At 37.4% G+C, this 23,672-nt stretch overlaps 2 protein-coding genes across 14 annotated transcripts in view; one reads left to right on the top strand and one right to left on the bottom strand.

Moving 5' to 3' along the window:
* CASK (calcium/calmodulin dependent serine protein kinase) overlaps positions 1-23,672 on the bottom strand; it is a 349,933-nt gene that overhangs the window by 163,416 nt on the left and 162,845 nt on the right. For all 13 annotated transcript variants that reach the window (XM_072816975.1, XM_072816976.1, XM_072816981.1 and 10 more), the window contains exons 4-5: positions 19,037-19,114; positions 14,445-14,517 (exon numbers count right to left, since the gene is read on the bottom strand). In XM_072816975.1, the coding sequence (XP_072673076.1) occupies positions 14,445-14,517; positions 19,037-19,114 (151 nt within the window). The remainder of the gene's footprint in view (positions 1-14,444; positions 14,518-19,036; positions 19,115-23,672) is intronic.
* On the top strand, positions 1,894-6,512 carry GPR82 (G protein-coupled receptor 82). The gene is made up of 3 exons (XM_072818309.1): positions 1,894-2,121; positions 4,133-4,195; positions 4,328-6,512. Exon 3 carries the CDS (start codon positions 4,362-4,364, stop codon positions 5,370-5,372), a length of 1,011 nt encoding a protein of 336 aa, XP_072674410.1. The 5' UTR covers positions 1,894-2,121; positions 4,133-4,195; positions 4,328-4,361; the 3' UTR covers positions 5,373-6,512.

The raw sequence follows: 23,672 nt of genomic DNA, 5'->3' as shown, positions 1-23,672 counted from the left end.
AAAAAAGATATTGCAGCTATGGTCTTGTTTTTTTTTTAAGATTTTATTTATTTATTTATTCATGAGACACACAGAAAGAGAGGCAGAGACATAGGCAGAGGGAGGAGAAGCAGGCTCCATGCAAGGAGCCCGATGCAGGACTTGATCCCGGGAATCCGGGATCATGTCCTGAGCCAAAGGCAGCCGCTCAATCCCTGAGCCACCAAGGCATCCCATGGTCTTGTTTTCTTGAATCATTTGCTGTGTGTGTGTGTGTGTGTGTGCGCGTAAGCCACTAACCATGTTGTGAGGACAGATGGCTGCATGATCTTAGGCAACTTAGATGATCTATCTGCAGTTGTTTTCCTCACCTTTAAACTGAATATATTTCGTACTTATTTCACAGGGTATTGTGATGATTAAAGACGACACGCAAAACACCTAGCAGGATGCCTGGCACATAAGCTTTGGTTAAATGTGGCTACTACTGGTGGTGGTGGTAGCGGGAGAAGCTGTAGGAATTGACTGGATGTGAGATATGAAGTAAAGCGAGGAATCAAGGATAATTCTTAGGTTTTGGGCTTGAATAAAGAAGTGATGGTATTACTTCCTGAGTCTGGGGACAATGGAGGAAAGGTAGTGGAGAACAAAGTCATTCTCTCTCCTTTTTTTTGGACTAAAGGTGCTTAAGCCTCAAAGTGATAATGCTAAAATTATCTCTGAATCACTTATAAACAGCATCTCATTTCCGTTCTCTCTAAATTAATTCAAACTGTTTTTTTTTTTTTTTTGGTTGTTGTTGTTGTTCTAAGTAATTCCTTCCTGGGACATGAAAAATTGTTGAAGTAAAAAGAGACAGAAATTCCAGAATGGTCAAATTACTCTGCAGTCAATGGTTGTATAACCCTGGGTGAGTCACTGTTCTCAATGAAATGATGGCAAGCATTACAAAGATGAACAGCAGCAGAACAAAATCCACTCAGGTAGTTCTCACTTTTGTTTTAGAGCAATTAGCAAACATCAGGGAGGATATGTGCAATCAACATGAAATAAGATACGCATTGGGGGTTATGAGAAATGGCAAGGTACTTCGATTGAGTTTAAGTGAAGATTTACTGATAACTGAAATGCTCATGTTTGATAAAATTAGATTTCTGTTCCCATTCTCAGACTCCCTCCTGGTAGTTGGTGGTTTCACTACACAAGGAAGGGTAATATGTGACGCAAGTCTGGCATCTCAGCTGTACACTGAGCTTTCATTTTGTTACTAGGTCATAGACTCATTAAACAATCCTATCTCTAAAACTGGATTGTTTATATCATAACATAAATTTGAGGAACATTTGGCCTTCAGATTCCAGCATTTTCTGGGATTCCCCAAATCCACTATGAAATGCTCCAAACAATGTACACTACTCTGAACCTGAATGAGTGGCTCACAGGGCAGTTGCAAGTAGAATGGGTTCATTCACTTGGTAACCAAGTTGGGACCCAAAGCCTTGGGTGCAGTCTCTGTGCTGCTCTGGGTCTTACTTCTTCATTCTTAAAACGAAGGGCTTGTACCCATAGATGATCATGAGGTTCTATTCCAGCTCTAGGATATTTGACTCTACTAAGCTGCTACTGGTAAGAAAACTTTGGGCTTTGTTTCCCTTTATTCTTGATAAAGACAAATTGCAAATACACCATCCACAAGTGATTTTACAGACCGGTTTATATCAGTATTTTCTTGGCGGGACTCTGAAGTGGTTCCCTCTACCACTGTGATGTATAAGACTAGCTATGGGGACTACACCTTCAAACTTAACTTCAGCCCAGCATGCTGATATTAAGCTACTTGAGGTAGAGCTGGTTCATGTAATAATCATAAGGAAGTACAATATATATATTGTCCACCAACTTCCGCCCACCACAGAAATAGAGAAATGAGGTTTTCTGAGAGGTAGTTGCTACATTTACCATAAGTATTCAATTTCTTCAATAGTCTGTTTAATTCCCACCCCCCATAGTTGGTGTCATGCAAGAATCTAGTCACACTGACTAGAATCGAAGGATACTGGGTGACCAGAGAATCTGAAGTCTGAAATTTATCAGTCCTGCCCTGAGCAACAGAGCCTTGATTGGTGTAAACTACTTTAGCAGGTAAGAGTGATCACTTACTTTTAGCTTAAAAGTTAATTCTATAAAAACTCTAACAGGACTAAAATATTTAAATTTTGAAAACTGATCATCAGAGTCTTTTCCCCTCCTTTCTGTTTGGAAGTATTTGCTAGTGTGAAATAGCAAAGTGAGGCGACAGTAATAGGAGATAGCAGATGCTGTGTGAGGTGGGCTAGTTTGAAATGAGGAGAATATGATTTGTAAATATAGAAGCACTATTACCTTTTCAGATTTTAATATATAGTGCATTATTTACACAAGGCAGGGGTGCTATTTTTCTTTAATATCACCATAAAAGAAAGCTCCATTTCTTTTTTTTTGGAAGCTCCATTTCTTATATAAAAATTTACTCAGAAATAAATTTTTCTTAGGAAATTAACTGGCTTATTTCACTATCTGACTGGTTTTTAAATCACTCAAGTTTCAGATTAGGCTTTATATATTTACAACTGATAGTATACTAACTGCAACCAGATTCCAATTTGCTAGGCTGCACTGGATTCAGATACAAACTTGCTCTGAAGCATGTGGATGGTTTTCTAAATAAAAACTGCAAAGAAATAAAATGATAGACAGTGGTAGACATCAATTAACAATCTCCATATTTGAGTGTAGAGACACTGTACAGCCCTCTAGTTTTCAAGTCCTTGTGTGGGGATTGCTTGGTTTAAAAAATTATTAAAAAGTTCTAACAGTGTATTTGGAAAAACCCCTATTTCTGTAATCTAAGATGCAAAACTTAAAACAGTGACTATGAAGAGGGGTAGAGTGGTGAAAGAGCTCTGAGGGGCTGGGGGCATACAAGAAGGCAGTATATGGCATCTCAGAAGGCAGATGTGTGGAAACACTTTTTTGTTTATCAAAAGACAGAACGTGACTAAAAAAAGATTTAGAGAATCCCCACTCTAGATTTTTATAAAAGAGAATGTGGTTATCTAGAAAGCTATGGTGATAAACACAAAGAAATGTGGCACATTCTGAATAGAGCTCATGATTCTTACTTGACCAGAATCCAAAAACTTGTTATTCCTACCTGAAAGAAATAAGCAATGAACAAAATAATGAAAAAGAGTTTGTATGTGACTCTTTAAACACTTCATCTGTACCATTTGATGCAAGAAAGATTTTTTGTTTTTTTAAAAAGAAAGATTTAAATTAAAAGGACATTTAATTTAAAAATAAGACATAGGGGTGGCTTGGTTGACTCAGTTGGAAGAGTATGTGACACTTGATCTCGGGGTCCTAAGTTCGAGAGCTCTGTGTTGGATGTAGAGATTACTACGACAAATAAAAATAAGACATAAAAAAGCAAAACCATGCCTGCATTTCTGCTATGACTAAAATATCTTTTAAAAAATATTCTCTGGAACTCTAATAAAAAAAATCATATTCTCTGAAAAACCCAGGTACTAAATTATACACAAAGACACATGAGGGCACTCTAACCACCAAGCACAGTAACTACGGTTTTGAGATGGAATTTTGAAGTAAACTTAAAAAAAATTGCAGTATGGTAGTTTAGCATTAAATATATGAAATAAGAAATTACTGATGTCTTTTGGTAAAGACCTTGGATTTTGGTGTCTATCCTTGGTTACTATACTTGCCTTTTGTTCGATTCAGGATCTTATCTGAGTATTTGTGTAGAGTTAAGTTTACTTCTGAAAAATGAAATGAGATGATTCTAATAGTATTAGATTATAGAGAGGTGCTTTGACTTTATCACAAAAAGACACCATTTTGAAAAGTATTTATGTACAGTTTGTGTACAATTAAGGTGATAATTAAAAATCAGTTTTCAAAAAAATAAAATAAAATAAAAATCAGTTTTCTATTAAGGTGATCACAAAATACTTGGGCAACACTTTCCTTTGGTCAGTATGTATTGCTTGCATGTGCCTTAAAATATTTTAATTACCCTTCTAGGCAAAAACCAATCAAAGAATGATAAATCTCAGGCATTTAACTATTTGTATCAAATTTTGTTTTTTAGAGAAAAGTTCTATCTACAATCAACTCTTGCTTTTACTTCCACTGGACAACCCTGATAGAAAAGGTAAGAAAGTATCTATATTCTCCCTTACCATCCAATACATTTACATTTTATTTCATCCAATGCTTTTCAGAAACTATTCAGTTTAAATACCATCTATAATTTTAATATTAAGCATCTGCAATTCTATTCTAGCTCCTGAGACAAAATTCAAGAAAATCTGATATAAATGAGTAACAACTCAACGTGTATTCAACCATCCAGAATCTCTTCCATGGCTTTACCAATCATTTATACCTTCCTTTGCATCGTTGGTCTCTTTGGAAATTCTCTCTCTCAGTGGGTATTTTTAACAAAAATAGCCAAGAAAACATCAACGCACATCTACCTAGCACATCTTGTGACTGCAAACTTACTTGTGTGCAGTGCCATGCCTTTCATGGGTATCTATTTCCTCAAAGGTTTTCAATGGGAATATCGATCTGCACAATGCACGGTGGTCAATTTTTTGGGAACTCTATCCATGCATGCAAGTATGTTTGTCAGCCTCTTAATTTTGAGTTGGATTGCCATAAGCCGCTATGCTACCTTAATGAAAAAGGATTCAGTACAAGAGACCACTTCGTGCTATGAGAAAGTATTTTATGGTCATTTACTGAAAAAATTTCGCCAGCCCAATTTTGCTAGAAAACTGTGTGTTTATATATGGGGAGTTGTACTAGGCATAATTATTCCAGTTATCATATACTACTCAGTTGTAGAGGCTACAGATGGAGACGAGAATGTGTGCTATAACCGGCAGACAGAACTAGGTGCCGTGATCTCACAGACCGCAGGCCTCATTGGAACCACACTTATCGGATTTTCATTTTTAGTCGTGCTAACATCATACTACTCTTTTGTCAGCCATCTGAGAAAAATAAGGACCTGTACATCCATTATGGAAAAAGATCTGACTTACAGTTCTGTGAAAAGGCATCTTCTGGTCATCCAGGTTCTACTAGTAGTTTGCTTCCTTCCATATAGCATTTTTAAACCCATTTTTTATGTTCTACACCAAAGAGAGAACTGTCAGCAACTGAATTATTTAATAGAAATAAAAAACATCCTCACCTGTCTTGCATCAGCCAGAAGTAGCACAGATCCCATTATATTTCTGTTTTTAGATAAAACGTTCAAAAAGACACTATATAATCTCTTTACAAAATCTGATTCCCCACATATACAACCCTATGGATGACTTCTGAGTAGAAGACACCACCAAAATAGAAAAGTGTTTATAGGGCTATTAGGGATACAGAACTATGTGATTAACAGGTCACAGCTTGCTTGATAGCAGGCACTAAGAAAATTTCTTTGGTTTTATAAATAATCATAAAATTTACTTCACAGCTCTACTAATACTGCAAGTTGGGTTGGCAGAGACTGTCAGAGGCAAAAGTCAAGCATATAAAAGGATCTCACTGCATATGAAAGCAACAGACTATTTTCTCTTTAAACTCAACTGTGTATGCTTTTATTTAGAACACAACATGTCATGACTGTAGGATAAAGCAGCAAATGGCTTAGGACTTTTCTGCTTTCTAGTAGTTGCAATATAAGGGCCTATCTATGCCTAGTGTTTTATTGGTAACTTTAAAAATGAGTAAAAGAAAAAAGTGAATCAGAAATTATCTCGCTTAAGTCTTATCTAGATGTGTGACTAACAGAATGTAAAAATCCAAGGTTTTATAAACGTATTATCTTGTATCATCTGTTCATGTTATTGTGAGAAGCAATATTCATTCATTCCAGTATTTATTAAACCAGTGTTTTTATAAATATACTTAAATATTCAGGTTAGGCTTGGTCAAAATAAAGAGCGAATGTCATCATATGCCTATCTTCATCACATCTTGTAAATTTCCCTCTGTATTCAATATAAGTAACGTGATTAACGACAAATGGTACCTGGCATATAGATATGTTCAATTACTTTTTCTGAAAATAGATGAAGGAATAATAAGGGCAGCATAATAGTATTGTTGTTGAAAGACTGGTCTCTGGAGTTAGATTCCCTGGGTTCAATCCTAGCTGAATCTCTTATTCAGCCAGACAATCCTAAATTACTTACCTTCTTAAAGTGTTAATGTCGTCATTTATAGAATGAAAAAATACTGTGTAATTCATAGGTACTATTATTAAATCAGATGATGTTACTATTCTGAGTAGCTGTCATTCACTAAGCATGTGCTATGTGCCAGGCACTCTGCTTATATACTTTGCATGTATTTCAATCATCATGACCATAAAGGATGCCAATCTGCTGATGAAAAAACTGAAGTGCATAGATAAGTCACCTCATTTTTCTCCAATATCTAAATAAATACTTAAACCATAAGCATTTCTCAGTCATTTCTTTGTTTCACATAATCTTGTCAGGAAGATAAATGATGGGGGCTACACTCTGTGCTATGTACAATCTAATTAAAAAAATTTTTTAATGTGTTTTTTCCCAAAAAGATCATAAGTGCCTTTTGAGCTGTAGTCTGCTTTCAATTTCTACACCCACGGTACTTGCGTTCTCTACTCAGATAAGCAGCAAACAAACAGAGTTAAATGAAACTGAAGTTGAATAAACGTTAAGGGTAACCTGTTACTTCATTAGAGACTGCTTAAAGACTCATTTATTCTCCTCGTGGTAATTTCTTTGGTGCTCAGAAAGAAGTTTAAAGTAAGTTCACATAGCACTTCCAAGCCTTTAGTCTCATACCATGTTTTGTTCCTGAATTAAAAATGTAGAAACAATACACTGTACAGATTCCCCAAGAGCCATTTGTTCAATGTCACTAGAGGTTTTTCCAGCACATCTGCATAAATTTCATTAAAAAAGAATAGAAAACAAACAGTAAATATTCCCTCTGCCCCTCTTTTTAAGTTCCATAGTTAACTGAGAGAAGAAAATGTTCAGAAAAAAAGTCTGAAGAAAATGCATGCTGGCTGCAAATGTTTACAGTGTATATCTATTCTTTTATAGCAGCAATCTGATTTCTAGCAGATTAATTTGCAGATGCAAAAGCAGACCTGGGAACTCTAGTTCCCTAAGTACAGGTTGTAAACAGAGGTGTCCAATCATTGTTTTCATTTTACGTAAGCGATCCAGTATTAATCTCACCGCAGTTAGGAGTTTAAAATCATTATTAAAAATATCACTTTATTTTGCCATGGCTTTAATTAAAAGATAAAAAATATTATCAAAGTAGAGTTTCCTACATTTAAAAAAGGCAGGAAAAGAGGTATGCAATTTCTCTTTAAGTTAGCCATTCTGATAGAAAACTCCCATTTTAATTCTCTGTACTGAGCTTATTATCACCATGTTTATCTTCACATCATAGATACTTTCCTGAACAGGTTAATTGTGAAATATGTTGAATTTTTTTTGTGTGTTGTTGACAAACTGGCTGTTTAATGTTATGGTGAGTATTTTTTATGAAATACTACTTTCTAAATTACTCTAAAGTGTGGATTTCAGAAAAACTGTGCTCAAAATTTTTTTATTATTATAGTTGACATGTCATGTTATATGTTATATTAGTTTCAGGTGCACAGCATAGTGATTCAACAATTCTATACATTACTCAATGCTCATCACGGTAGGTGTAGTCACCATCTGTGACCATACAATGTTACTACAATATTACTGGCTATATTCCCTATCCTGTACTTTTTATCTCCATGACTCGTTTATCTTATAACTGGAAGTTTGTATCTCTTAACCCCCTTCACCTATTTTGCCCATTCCCTTGCTCCCTTGCGCTCTGGCAACCACTAATTTGAGAAAAACAATGTTTTTAATGGGTGAGTTAGAATTAAAAACAATTTCAGAAGCCCCAAGCTTTGGCTTATTTGCTAACGAGATTATATCTTAACTACAGAAAGCAGGCAGACAAATGTTTTCCCTTTAATCCTTTCCATATACACTCTCATTAAGGTGGCTTTCAAGCTACTAATTGGGAAGACAATCATTAAGACCAGATAAGCCAACTTCCGGATAGACTACTCAACCTGGAACAGCTTCTACTTCCTAGGTGGAAGAGGAAGATGTCAAACTCCTTTATTTGGTAAGGGCTCTCCCAGCCTGCCCCTGGCCTTGCAGTCTGCAGGGTGGGGGCTGTTAGGAACAAATGTGGGAAGACAAGCTGAATGGAAATATAGCTTGGCAGACCGCAAAGGCAGCACAGAAGGACACTGGACTGGTAATTTGCTAAGCATATCAATCCTGCAGTCTAATGCTAGAGACCTTCCTCTGACTGCCCCCAAATTGAAATTGAATCGATATCAGTGGGAAGAGTTATGACAGCTAGAAAGGTTTTATTCCTGACAGGAAAAAAAAAATGCTTTGGCCATATCATTCATGCTTGCTGTCCTAGCTCAGAAGGAGAGGAGCAGTGAAAGAATTCACATCTGATAAGCAAAAGAAACAGCCATTCTTTTTTTTAATCTTTTTTTTTAAAGTAATCTCTACCCCCAACATGGGGTCTGAACTCATGACCCCAAGATCAAAAGAGTTGCACGCTCCACCAACTGAGCCAGCCAGGCAACCCTCATTCTTTTCTTTCTAAATCAAGTAGTTAATTTTTTTTGAAGGGTGGAGTGGGAAAATAGAAGCACAACAATTAGAAACACAAGACAAATTTAAGATCTTATAATTCATAAGAGATTTCTCTAGGTCTAATTGTTAAAACCCCACATTCAAGCCGAACACATACATTATGTTCAACAACCTTACGAAAGTAATTCTGAAGATGAATTGGAGCCCCTCTTATAATAAAGAATAAACCCATTTTCATCTTCATCAGAATTTCAATTTCTCTATACAACATGCGGGACTTCTTGGAAGTTGGGAGTAAGAGACGTGGAAGAAGTGTCAGCAACCAAGAGCAATAGGGGAAGAAATACTGTACGGAATCTGTACTGCCATGGCAACTGGTGTGATGTGACAAACACCTGTTTGTAAAAGTCTGGCCCTCCGCAGGTGAAAGGGGAACTGAGAACAGAAGGGGACCAAAGAGCAGCCAGGCGTATTCACCAGTTAGGAGGAAAATCATTTCAAGGAAGAGCATACAGAAATGCTTGGGTGGAGGCCTCTGGCTGAGTGTCTACGACTGTCTGGCTATGGGGTTTTGCACAGTTCTGAGAACTAAACACTGAGCCCCCAAACCTCCTGGGCACACGTCCCACTCGGAATAGAAAGTGACTGTGTGCAGGTCCATTTGCATTTAGAGAAGTGGTGTCACTTCAACTTCGGCTGTTAAAATTGGATGTCAGGAGGTCAGAGCCACAGAAAGTTCTAAGAATGCTTTGCCTCTCCATGTCCAGGTGATGCCATGTAAAGCTGTCTCCAGGAGTTAGGGGAGACAAGAAAGACCCACTGACTCTTAATGCTTAACAGAGCCAATGATGGCAGGCAAGGAGCCAGGCTTTGCATTTACCTTGGCAACTGTGCCAGTTCTTTTTAGAGTTCTTTTAATTTTGGGGTGAGAGGAAGAAAAGAGAAAGACATGAAACATAATGAAAGTTTTCACATCCTCTCACAAGAAAAAGAGGAATAAAAGGGAAGAGGACAGAAAAAAAAAGAGCATACATGCCTTAATTAATGCCTGTGGGGAGGTAAAGCAGGAACAGTGTAGTATTATACAGTGGGTCTTAACCAGGGGTGATTTTTGTGCCCTAGGGGACATTCAGCACCGTCTGGAGACATTTCTGATTATCACAACTAAGGAGAAATGCTATTGGTATGGTAGTGCATAGAGGCAATAATACAAAGAACAGCCTCCCACAACAAAGTACCTGACCCAAAATGTCACTGGTGTGGGACGTTTGGGAGTTGGGAGAAACCTGTACTATAATGATATGCTTCCCTGACTTTCAAAGGATTACACAATTGCTTTTCACACAATTTTTGCTTCTCCAAAGCAAGTTCTCACTGTAGGTCATGAGGTACCACATACTCCAATCTAACTTAGATATGACCAAACATTTTAAGATTGAATTATAATGATTTCAAAAATAAATGCCTATCAAGTTAAGAAAAAAAGTATTACTAATCAATAAAATGCCAGGACCTTTGGCATTAGGACCAAAACCTAATGCTTTGGGTTCAGTGCCAAGGATTATGAGAGAGAAGGAAAGGGAGAGAATATTCTTGGTGAGTTGAAACAGATGATTAAGTAATCTAAATTCTTTTAAAAGGAATTAAACATTGCAGTGCTCTCATATTTTCTTTAGTTAAGTGAAAGGGAAGAACACTTTGACAAAAACAAACTATAGAAACCAAAGCCTATACACAAATGAAATCTACACATAGGCCAGTCTCTGAACATAGGATACCTGAATGTGAAGAAAAGCTAATAGGCTGTTTTATTAACAAACATATTAACAACACGTCAAACTGAAGTTTGACATTATTAGCTGTGTGAGATGTACCATTATTAAAGTTTTAGAATGACCACTATGTTGGAAACCTCTTGTGACAAGGTCCTGAATAAAGTTACCTTGGGTTACCCGAGTTACTGAAGTTGTATTAGCAAATCCTGTTGGTACAACTTTCAGAATATATCTGGAAACTTTGTCTTTACCCCTTCCATCATTACCACTCTAGCCCTGCCAGGCAGGACCATCTCCTGTTTGCCTGCTTCCACCTGTGAGCCCCTGGTTCACTGCATCACCAACAAAGCAATGTACTGCTGTTACCGTGGAAAGTCAGATCATAGGCTGCTCAAAATTCTCCAGGGAATCCTCAATTCACTCAGAATAGAAGTCAAAGCCCCTCCCTCTCTCCTCCTTTCCTCTCTAACCTCATCTACCTACCCACTCTTCTCATGGCTTATTTTACCCCAAGCCACACTGGCCTCCTTGATATTCTGCAAATAGGTCTGTTATGCTCCTGCTTTTAGTGCCTTTGCACTGGCTGTTCCTTGTACCCAGAATGCTCTTCCTCTGGATATCTGTCAGCTCACCTTCTCTCCTCCTGTGAGTCCTTGTTCAGATGTCAGCTTCTCAATATGGTCTGCTCTGACCACTCTGTTTAAAACTGCAACCCCTTCTCTAAGCAGTCCCTATCCCTTTGGCTGCTCTTTTTTTCTCCAGCAGTCCATTTCATCTCCTAACCTACCATATAGTTGACTTATTTATGCTCATTGGTTAGTGTTGGTGTCCCTGAACTAGAAAAGTCAGTTTGCTCCATGGGGGCAGTGATTCTGTCTGTTTTGTTCATTGATCTAGCTCTGGTTCCTAGATAGTGTCCAATACACAGGAAGCACTCGATGCATAGTTTTGGATGAGTGTCTTAAGAAAAATTTACTCAAATTCAAAATTGCTGAGTAGCTAAATGTGGGTATTCCATTTACTCATACAAAATGTATAGATTCAGGTACTGAAATATTTTATATATAATATATAATATAAAGGATATCAACATTAATGTGTGCTCTGTATTGTGTCCACCTGCCAACTGAACGATGGTACCAGAAAGTTGGTTTCTTCTTACTTGAGGTTTGAGAATTACTTCTATCTTCTCTTCCTCTGCACATTCCTGGGTGTTTCCTCAAAATTATTTGGCATGTGCCTTAGGAATAATAAACAAATAAAATCTAATGCAAAACTAAATTTGAGCCTTTCTGTGAAATGCCCTCTTATCTTTATGTAACTACCCCATGATGCAAATGTGACTTCCATGAAACTTCTCTGGCTCTTTTAATGCTATTTCCCCACCCTCTACCTTGGACAATAATGGTTTTGCTTATCCGTAAAGGTGGCCATAGACAAGTTCCTATCCTTGTGCACATACGTCACTCTTTCAAACAGAAGGTACAATCTATTTTTCCTCCTCCTGAATCCAGGCTAGTCTTGTAACCTATTGGCCAACATAATGCAGAGAACATGACACAGTTGTCAGCTTCAGGCCAAGGCTTCAAGAGGCCTGGCAACTTCCGTTTTTGCTTATTTGGGGCCGTTAGACATTATCCTGCTGAAGAGGGGGCCCCATGAAGATATAGAGAGAGGGCAGGAGGGAGGGAGGGAGGGAGGAGTACCTTGAATGAGAGACTACGAAGAGGGCCCAGCCAGCTCCCAGCTGTTATGGTCACTTCAGCTGACATGACACAAGAGTGAAGCCTGTGTGGGGACTGGCCATGCTACCTGAGCCCACAGTCTGTCAAATAGAATTGAGCAGTCCCCCATCAAGCTCTGCCCCAAACTGCAGAACTGTGAGCAAATAAATGGCAGTTGTTGTCTGAAGTCACCAGGTTTAGTTGCGTGCTGATCTGCAGCCATCGGTAATAGATACACTGCCTCATCTCCCTACTGAGATCATAATACCTCTAGGTCTCCAAGCACGGCATTCTGCATGAAAGCAGGCACTTGAATATTTGTTGAATAAATCAACCAGAGGGTAAATGAGAAGCTGAAGCATGATATTTAAATATAACTACTTTGGGATTTTGTTTGGTTTTGGATTATCATATCAAATACCATGACTAATCAAAAGCTGACTGTATTATCAAAAGTATTACAGTACAGTATATTGTCAATCATTATTTATTATATGATGTTTATATCATTACTTTTCAAGAAGAGAACTCAAAATAAAATTGCCCCTTGAGCAAAGTGTTTTTAACGCAGTGCTAATTATATGAACTAGGAATCTATACATTTTAAGTTTTCAAAGTGTAATTTTTATCATATAATTTATAATATATACAAGGAGAGAGCTTTTACTCTTTATATATGCATTTTAATATATTAATTAAATGCAGAAGAGTAACACAGCCTGCTACTATCAATAACAATTTCCCTCCTAAAAAAATGAGTGGGAAATATCAGAAAGGGAGACAGAACATGAGAGACTCCTAACTCTGGGAAACGAACAAGGGGTGGTAGAAAGGGAGGTGGGCGGGGGTGGGGGTGACTGGGTGACGGGCACTGAGGGGGGCACTTGATGGCATGAGCACTGGGTGTTATTCTACATGTTGGCAAATTGAACACCAATAAAAAATAAATTAAAAAAACCAATTTCCCTCCTTTTATTTTTTTTACACTTCTTGCTCTTTGTTTGCATAACTGAAAAACACTTTTCTACAAAAGTGCTATGTATCCAGTGGGCTGTTCAGTATTGAGTATTGATATTAACCATCTTGTTTTCCTATCACCACATTTGAAAACAGTAAGATATTTTATAACTCATGTGCATTTTCTACATTTCTCCCATGATTTTTTTCATTTGCTATGGTAAACATTCCACTAGACTGTTTTTGGAATTGCTCATGCTTTTACTTCAGTTTTAACCACAAGAATTTTATTTTATTTTTTAAGTTTTATTTTTTATTCATGACAGACCCAGAATGAGAGAGAGAGAGAAAGAGAGACAGAGGGAGAAGCAGACTCCCTGTGGGGGGCCTGATGCAGGACTCGATCCCAGGGCCCTGGGATCATGACCTGAGCCAAAGGCAGATGCTCAACCACTGAGCAATGCAGGTGCTCCTAACCACAAGAATTTTAGTTAAAATTTCCCAAACGTTCTAGAAAATTTAAACTGTACTTAGTAATTTCTTTAACCATTAAAAGAAATTGAAGAAGCCAGGCATTCGATAATATGTTTTGAAGGAAGGAGAGCCCCATGTCTGTGGATGCTGTGTGTTAGAGAGAGACCAGTAACAAAATGCCAGAAAGAGAAAGTGGGTAGTAGGGCTGGAGAGACATCAGGGGGCTCTTAGCAATTCAAGGCCTTGGAAGGGGCTGGGTGTCAGGTGGAAGGCCCATTGGTTTTCTTTCTGGTGAGTCTCCACATTCTGCCTGACACCATTGCAAACCAGGGATTGACAGTTCTCATGAACTTGATACTGGGAGCAAAAAAATTGGTGACTCTTTTGTACTGCAACACTACGAAGATAAAAGCATATGATGAATTTTTCTTATATGAACCAAGTAAACCAATTATCAACCAACCCCCCCCCCATTAACTTAGGATAGGATATTATCTGGTTCTTCCTATTTGTTGGTTTTTTTCATTTCTCTTACACGCATAATGGCAAAAGAAGAATAACAGAATTTCAGAATACATGTACATTTTAATAAGAATAAGGAAATTGAAATGATAAAATTGTTCCTGTTAAGAATGTATATGACTCTTCAAATATAAAGCAATTAAATAAATATTTATTTGGAAGTAAAATTAACCTTAAGATGCTCTCCATGAGTAATGAAATACTTCTGATCATTATCACTTATCAGTTTCTCTTCATAAACATTAAAGTTAGTGACAAAAATAACTTACCTTCACATCCCTGTGAATTATGTTATTATCATGACAGTAGCGTAGAGCTTCTAGTATCTGTCTCATGTAATGACTGTAGAAAAACAAAAGAAATCTAAAACTGTAATAACATTTTTTTATTTTTAAAACAATATATAGCATCCCTAGTTTGTAACTCCCACCTTCATGTGCACTGCCCATGGACACTTTTCATTTGAGTAGACACGACTGGTGGAATGTGAGGTTTCATAATGAAAAAGCTGGCAGACTCATGAGTTTATAAGCTTCATGAAGAAATAATGTGTTCTGTATTTTCTAAGATAACCAAGTCAAAAGAATTTCACACAGTTTATAAGTAAAATAGCTATGCAAAGGAAAAATTCAAGCTGAAAATATGGGTGAGGTGGAGAAGCAAGTCTCAGACACTCGGTTAATTCTACTTAGTTACAATGGATTGCTATTAAGTGAACAGTGCTCAGAGGTACACCATGGATTCTGAATTAAGGGGTGAGAGCCTTTTATCTGCTGGCAGAGGCTGGCTCTCTGCCTTATTTCCATTTAGCTCTAAGGACAAATAAGAGGAAAGAACCGCTTTATGCGTAAAATTTCTTTTTGCAACATAATCAAATTTTAGTTGGGGCATCTTTTAACAAAGCAGAGTTGTTCTGGGCCTAAATCTTAGGAAGTTGGACTCATCAGGAGGCCAGCAGGGGTCTGCAGAGGCTTTCCCTCCACCCCCAGGTGCAGGTGAAAACAGGAGGAGTCAGCATTTTAAAGTCATTAAAAAGTGCTAACAGGGTCAACTAGCAACAGTGTATGACCAGAGTAAAAGCTGTATTCAATATTACCTCAGAGGTCACTTTGACTTCCCTCCATTAATTCTAAAGTTCTTCATTTAATCCTATTTCTTTCTGTCAAGTGTCTTCTTATCCTTTCTTCCTCTGTATTTTACTTACTCCCTTCGTGTCTTTCTCTTTTTTCCTATTATCCCCCCCTCCTTTTTTATTTCCCCCTTTTCCTTCCCAATCAGCCATGACATGGAAATGCAATACACACATTACTTATTATATCATATTTATTGCTTTTATCTTTCCAGATCTTATATTCCTCACACTTTAAAGAAATTAAAACTAAATAATTTACCAGTACTTGTGAATGCCATTGTGTGTATCTTTGTGACTCAAAAAAAATTTTTCCCCCTCTCTTGCTATACAACTAAAAGGCATTCTGCCAAGTTTCCTTTTGGGTATGCAACTATCAAATTCACATGAACATCCCTCTCACTGGCATATGCATTATTTCATGTGCTACAATTGATCAGAAGGTTCCATTTTTAAAATGAAAAGTTGGAAAAAAAAAACCCCAATAACCCTAGACTGTATTCCTATACTTATCACTGTCTCTTCACAATTGGGCTGTAAAGCACAAAACTTGGCTCATGCGGTTCTTAGTTGTCACGTCAATTTTTCTTACTTTGCAAATGCACACAAAAGGGGTTGTGGTCATATGCTCTTTGCCTGAGCCTGTGCAGCCTATAATTTTCTGTTTAAGTTAGGGATACTTAACTTGGTCCTTTTCTGGCTCAAATCAGGCTTTGAAGGCTACATGATCCCTGAAATGGTAGAGACAAATGTAAAAGTGCTTTGTAAACTCTAAACCACGCTACAAAAGGTAAGTCATTATTACAATACTATTATTATTGTTTAGTCAAAGGTTTAGGAACAGCCTATTTGTGCATCTAGATGTGAACATTAGAATAGTGGGTAAATTTTTTTTTTTTAAAGATTTTTATGGGATTCAATCCCAGGGCTGGGATTACACCCTGAGCCTAAGACAAATGCTCAAACACTGAGCCACCCAGGAATCCCAGTGGGTAAGTTTAAATTAGGTAATATGGACATAGCTTACACCTACAGTATAGACTACTTTGGATACATAGTACTAAGACAGCCACTTATATATCTTTAGCCCGAGGAAAATTCCTATCTCAAAGCCTCATTAAGAAAAAAAAAAAACCCTCAGTGAATGAGCATTTTAACCTAATTATCAGAGTACTCAATTATTTGACCCAAATATACATACATATCAGAATCTCTGGAGTGTGTTGGGGGAGGATACACTTTTTTCTTCCCAGATATTACAGATTTAAAGTGATCTTTCTCCACTCTCCCAGTCATGACTCTGGCAGGCTGTGCACGTGAACAGTGTGCAAGCAGAATAAAAAGAGAAGCAAAATCTACCCACACAGCCTAGAATTGCTGACTAAATTTTAATTAGAAAGCTTCATTTTCATGACTCATCACAGTAGCCTATACTTTCAGAGAAACTTCGCAATACATAAGTTTGCCTGTAAGGATCGGGAATGAGGACAACTTAGGGGAAGGAAAGAACTGGCCTGCAAACCACTGACTTCTGATGGAAGGCTCCATTTCCATGGTGGTGGAGGAAAAGAGGGGAGGAGACTCTAGGTAAAGAGATTAACTAATGCTCCTGCTAAGCAGAAGAGACCTTATCCCTGAAGTGCTCTTAAAAGAATGTGCCTGGCTAAGGATTACCTATGGTAAATGGAACCTGGGATCTTTGAGGTATGGCTGACTTCCTGGAGAAGGTCATGGAAGCTATACAACACCCTGAGGCTTGGTACAATGGAGATGTCTCATAATTGCAATGCTCCCTTCTGTGTGTGGGATACCACAAACCTCATGTAGAGACCTCATCTACTCTGGGCCAGAGGTGCATTTCTGAGGTGGGAAGCTGCCCTTGAAAATCCAGACCTCTCTGTTTCAGCTGAGCCTTTTGATTGTATCGTTAAAATTATTTAGTAAAGCTTGGTACTAGGTAAGAACATCACTCTGGTTTGTTAAGAGTTTGATTTGATAATCTGATTATGTTAGCATATTCCACAACTCCTCATTCTTGAAAGAACAGAGGTAATCACTAATTGGGTTGTAAGGATTGTATGCAGTTTTATTTTATGCCATGCTTTGCTGCTTCTTTTGAAGCTCAGCCAGTTGGAGAAAAACATTATCAATTTGATTACTTGGTGCCTCGGAGTCTTCTTGCAGTTGGTCTCACTAGAATACTGATACAAGCTAAATTTCCCAACAATGAATCACACAATCAGAGAGGAGGAGGGAAGGTCTGAAGTCATCTGGTTGAATGCTCTACAACCAAAGGAAGGCTCTACATACCCTTGTTGTATGGTTACTGATCCTCTGCAAAAGGGGACATGCCTAATACTACTTTGTGAGGATGCCCCTCCCTGCCTTTTGTAATTTTTAGGAAGGGTGTTTAATTGTGCCTAATTTCTCTTCTTTGCAGTGTCATCTACTGGTCCCAAGGCTACTCTTTACTGTACCATTCTGGAGACAGACAGGCTCAAAGTTGAGGAAAAGCCGCATGGATGAGTGGGGAACACAGTAAAAGTGGTATTGGTTTAGTATTAACTCCGACAGCACACGTGCCAGGTACCCAAAGTGTTACTGTGGTTCAAATGGACAAAAGGCATTTTACTTCATCAAGCTTCACTGTTTTATAAAAATCAGAATTTTTAGTTTTCACTACTTGATGCTGCTGTTGAAAGAGATTAAGATGGGAAAGTACAAAAGGCAGGGTGCTTCAAATTCTTGAAGCAGTAAGTATAAACAATGATGCACAAGGACCTGAGAGTTTCATTTAGTTGGATAAAGTGATTTACCGCTGTATCATAAGAAGAATCAAGAATGCATGGTCTATTTTGGTATTAAAGAATGCTTTTAAATTCTGAAGCAGAATACAGAATAAAAATTTTAAATTGTACGAAATTTTAATTTGATACGAACTCAAAACTAATAGAAAAATGGGATTAAGAAAGCCTGTTAGAGCTGTAGGTTTGAATCCTTCAACATATTATGGTTGGTGACTAAGGAGACCCCATGTATTAAAAAGACAACCCACCAAAGTGGATATTTATGATATGATTGAATGCCACCAAGGCAGAAAGTTATACTGCTCTAAATCTATGAGCAAGTGGCCCGGTGCATGGCCCCTGTGATTGTTCAACTTTACTCCTTATTTTGAGCGATTAGTTCTTTACAACAATTTGACTTAGAACAACGGCCACCATTTGCTTGGCCTGAAGATCACACACTGGCCTGAAGCAAATATATTTAGCAGGAAAACTGTGCTTTTATTTTTATTCCTTCTACTATTCTGGGCATTTCATCAGATTAACCAGTCACATAACAATCTGCTATCACTAAAAGGCAGAGTAAAGAACTAATAAGGCACATCTGCCCAAAACACACAAAAATCCAAATTTTCATCTTCTTAATTCTTGAGCTATGAAATATCTCCTGGAATTAAAGTAATCAGAAATGGGAAACATAGCAGTACTATGTTGAGCTGTAAACCTGCATTAATAGATAAATTCATTGTTCAGTATTTTGCATTTCCAGTCATTACTTTGGTCCCACTAACGCACACTAAAACTGACATGCTCCTTGTAGGAAAGAGTGGCAGTATGCTCATCATCAGTTCAAAAAGCAGGTCACTTCATGTGATTTCTTTGTCATTTCCTTCTTTTATTTCTGCCTTGACCTCTGGGGAGTCAATATGAATGATGAATGACTTACCTGGCTACAGCTTCACTGTATACAAAACCAGCATCAGCTCGCTTTACGATTTCAAAACACAGATCTGCTCCATCCATACTGTGGAGAAATGTGAAAAAGAATGTAAGAAGAAATTGCAGGAAGAAAATACTGAAAATGAATACACTATAATAAAGTTATTAGTTGGCTTACAACTAATGATTCCAATAAGTTATTTAAATCTCCTTTCTTTCGATGAAAAATAGAGAAATTAGAAAGGAGATTATAACCATCTTAACACTGAAAATCTACATGGAAAGAAATACAAAGAACAAGCAAATGGTAGCATCAAATAGCATAAGGTGTAGAAAACTGGCCATCAATTTCCTGTAAGTTATCACAACAAAAAGTCTCAGAAAAGGGCAATGCTGGGGATTATGGGCATATTTTTGAGTCAAGTTCCAAAGTTACTTGTACCTAGCCACATCACGTAATATTTTAAGAATCCAACAAGGATTCTAAAATATTTTGCTATAGTTATCACCACTAACTGGGAATTCAGGCTACATACTGTAGAAGGAAAAAAGTAGCTAATTCATAATTTATTTTGGCTTGTATTTCCATTACCAAAGTCAATGGCCACAAACATATTCTTTTTTTTTCCCAATACAAACATATTCTAGCAAACTGATGTGTTGGTGACAGAATAATACTATCTTGCCCCAAACTTAAAAGTGGTTTTCTTTTCTATTTCTTAGCAGATCAGTAAGGCCTGTTGCTGTGTCAGCCACACCTTGCCTCTTCCTATTCTAGCTGATGGCTCTTCAAGAATACCTCGCTCTCTAGGCAGGCCAGTCTTATTACTATTCCCTGAACATTTTCTTTCTTTTTGTCACATGTTTCTGCATATATTGTTCCCCATATTCAAAATTTACCTTAATCCAAGGTCCCATTCCAATCCCACCTCTGCAGAAAGCCCCCTCGGTGGATTACCAGCTACATTAAGGCTTTCATTTGTTTAAATTCTATAACCCTGTATGTCCATATCATAACATTTGACACACACATTTAGCATTTACATACATATATATACATATATGAAACATTGCAGATTATATTTATTAATGAAATTATTCAAATATTAAGTTAGCCAACATCTTCATAATGCTTTCAGGCTTATGAGATGTTTTCAAATCCAATATTTCATTCATTCACTTATTCAGTAGCTCAGACTCCAGTATATCTGCTGTAGGTATTACACTGAGGAAACAGACTTCTAGAAGAGAAAGTAAAGAAACTACTCATTACTATTACTAATAATTACTAACTAGGTATTAATAATCATTATTAATTAATTGCTATTCACCAAGCAAAATGGGAAACGCTCCTTGTTATATCTTCATTCTTATAGTCACCCCATGATGTCAGCATTCTTTTCATTCTCAATTTCCCTAAGTAGAGAAGTATGTGACAGAGATACAAATCAAATCTGTATCTATATTCAATGCTCTTCCCATTATCTTTAGCTACACCTATTGGGTGTGCAAGGAGCAAATGCACATATTCAAGCTCAACAGTTCAACAACAGTGTAAAGTCCTAAGAACAAGTATGCTTTATACTTTCAACATATTCCCACCCAATACCCAGCAGAAGACTGAGCACACAGTAAATATTTAATGAATAACTGACTATATTATTTAAAACTTGGTGTGGTTTTATATAAAAGAAAACATTTTCACATTTATACAAGGCTTTGCAACACTTTCATAGTTTCTAATTCACAGCTAATTAAACATTTTCCAAAGTCAAATAGGATTCTTCTTCGTAAAAAAATCTTTGTGATGGCATAGTCTACTCTCAAGTATGGTAGTGACCACTTTCCACCATCAGAAATAAAGCCCAAATGAATGTGGTCACACACCTTGTGAACAATCCTGATCACTTGTCAGAGTACAAGTCCCTTAAGCAGAGTTGTACTTGTCCTGTATAGGTCAAGGGGCATATACAATAACACTTTTGATACGCTCCTGGAAAATACTTAACATATTCTACTGCCCCCACTAATTGTGAAAGTGTTCTTTCCTCTCTACCCTGCCTCCACTAGGATGACTATGCCTTTTTAATCTTTGCCATCCAGATAAGAGGGGGGAAAGTCATGATTGCTTTAATTTGCATTTCCTTGATTACTAGAGGGTGAATATTTTTCATTTCTTTGTATTGTGGGGAGGAAATAAATACTATTTTTAAAGCGGGCTGCGCTGCGGTTTAAGCTGGTGGCTTGATCTCTAGGAGCACTAAAAGACCCCTCACAGTGAGGGAATTACAGCTTTTGTTTAGGGGATTTCCTTTTTAATTGTGAAATGTGAGGATGAGTACTACTCAGCTCAGATGAGAGAGGAGTTAGGCAAAGGACAGCTGAATTGATTGCACCACCAAGCAATAAGAATCTGGGAGCTCTCCTGAGAGCTGGAAGACAACTTTTTAGAGGCACCTGGAAGAGGGAGAAAAGGAATCTTGGAGGTAGCAGGTAGTCAAGTGGTGAGAGGCCAATGCCTACTAAGAGAACCAGTCAGTGAGAAACAACTGGAAATTATATACTGCCCTATAATTATCAGCATGGATCAGTTCATTTTTTTCTGGTCATATCTGAAATACTAGTATTTGAAATGACAGTCTCTACAAATGCACAGAAATGTATTTTCAGGTTTCTACTCTCTCCCATTGATCTACTCTTTTATCTAGTATCAAACCATTTTTATCAAACCATACTGTAATAGTGTTTTTTATTTTATTTTTGTTTTAGGTAAGCTCCACGTCCAACATGGGGCTTGAACACATGACCCTAAAATCAAGTGTCACATGTTCTGCCAACTGAGCCAGCCAGGCACCCCTGTAAGAGCACATTTTAACATTTGGAAAAATAAGTCATTTCATTATTATTCTTCATCAACATTTTCTTATGAATTTTTCCTCCCTGCTGAACTTTAAAATTTGTTAAATGCTAATAATTGTTAATATTTTGGCTGAGATAGTATTATATTTATAGGTTAATGTCTAGACATTAACATTTTTCTCATATTCTCATCTATGAACGTGATATGCTCTCCATTTCCTTTCATGTCTCTAAGTTGTAGTTTTAAGGTTTTCTTCATATTAGCTCCAAATATTGATTATTGGGTTTTTTCTCCCAGTACACTTTTGGTTGCTCTTATAAATGGTATCTTTTGGTCACTGTACATTTTTAATACAATGGTTCACAACTGGGGATACCAAACAAAATCACCTGTGTAACTTTTTAAATATATGGGCATATTCTCTGAGGGGCTAGTCTGAAAGTCAGTCATCACTGCAACAGTAGTCTTCTATTATGAAAGTTGTTTGATTAGTTATTTGTAATTCTGATGTTAAAGTAAAAGGGGCAATTCATTAATTTTAAATTTTATGAGATACAGAGAAACTGAAATACTATTTCCACAAATTTCACTTATCATGGATCTTTAAAAAATATATATTCATAATACAAACCTGATTAACAACTTTGAACAAAAAGTTTGATGTCCTCAAATCTTTGATAATCTTTATTTGCTAATACTTAAGACAAGCATTACAGCTTCTTTTATTTAAAGCTTTTCTCTTTGCTTCTCATGTTAAGGTGTTTCTGGGGCTGCCAAGAAGCTTCAAAAAGCGTGTTCTAAATTTCCTTGTTTGGTTCTATTCTGAGGGAATAAAATAAGAAGGAGGAAACCCCTGCTTCAAAGAGTATTGGTTGGGGCGGGGGAGGCAGCCCCGGTGGCGCAGCGGTTTAGCGCCGCCTGCAGCCCGGGGTGTGATCCTGGAGACCTGGGATTGAGTCCCACATTGGGCTTCCTGCATGGAGCCTGCTTCTCCCTCAGCCTGTGTCTCTGCCTCTCTCTCGCTCTCTCTGAATGAATAAATAAATAAATCTTAAAAAAAAAATAAAGAGTATGGGGAATGCCTCGAATCTCTATGCAGAGAGAAACTATGGGAGGTTGACTCTTACTTGTGAAAAGTGGTGGGATCATGAATGATCTTAGCTGTCCCTTCCTACTGTCTGTCTGAAATCTTTAACATTTTACACTAAACATGCATTACTTATATAATTAGAAAATTTTCCAAACAAATATGCCAAACAAAACAAATCACAGGTCTAGAGGCACAATGTATGGCTAGTCGTATGTTGAAGGGATTAGAATATGCCATCCCAAAATATGCCACTTTGGCAGAGGAGTAGTTTGAGCTGAAGGCAATTGAAAAACAGCAGAGGAAGAACTCTCTGCTCTCCTCCATTCTGTCTAGAAACAGGGCTCAAATTTCCCTTTGTAAAGATGTTCCCCTCTTGTTACTAGGAAGAGAACTACTCTCATCTATATAACAAACTTGACCAAACAACTCTTACAGACCATACATTTCTTAGTCGCCTTCCCACAACTCACCTCCAACGTGAGACACCCAAACTACAAACTAACCCCCCTTCCCATCTCTAGTCTCTTCATACTTTATTACTCTTTATTAAAATGATATGTAAGTGTCTGGGTTTAACTACCTTTTTGTGGTTTTCACTTTTTCCCCAGTAAGGCTGTCCCGCAGCCCCACTAAGTCCTGCCATGTGCAGACAAAATAAAAAAAAGCTTTATTTTCTCCTATCAAAGTCTGGTG

The sequence above is a fragment of the Canis lupus genome, chromosome X, assembly GCF_048164855.1.
Source record: "Canis lupus baileyi chromosome X, mCanLup2.hap1, whole genome shotgun sequence".
NCBI lineage: Eukaryota > Metazoa > Chordata > Mammalia > Carnivora > Canidae > Canis > Canis lupus.
Note: the sequence above shows the minus strand (reverse complement) of the source record. Positions and strands in the feature narration are given on the sequence as shown.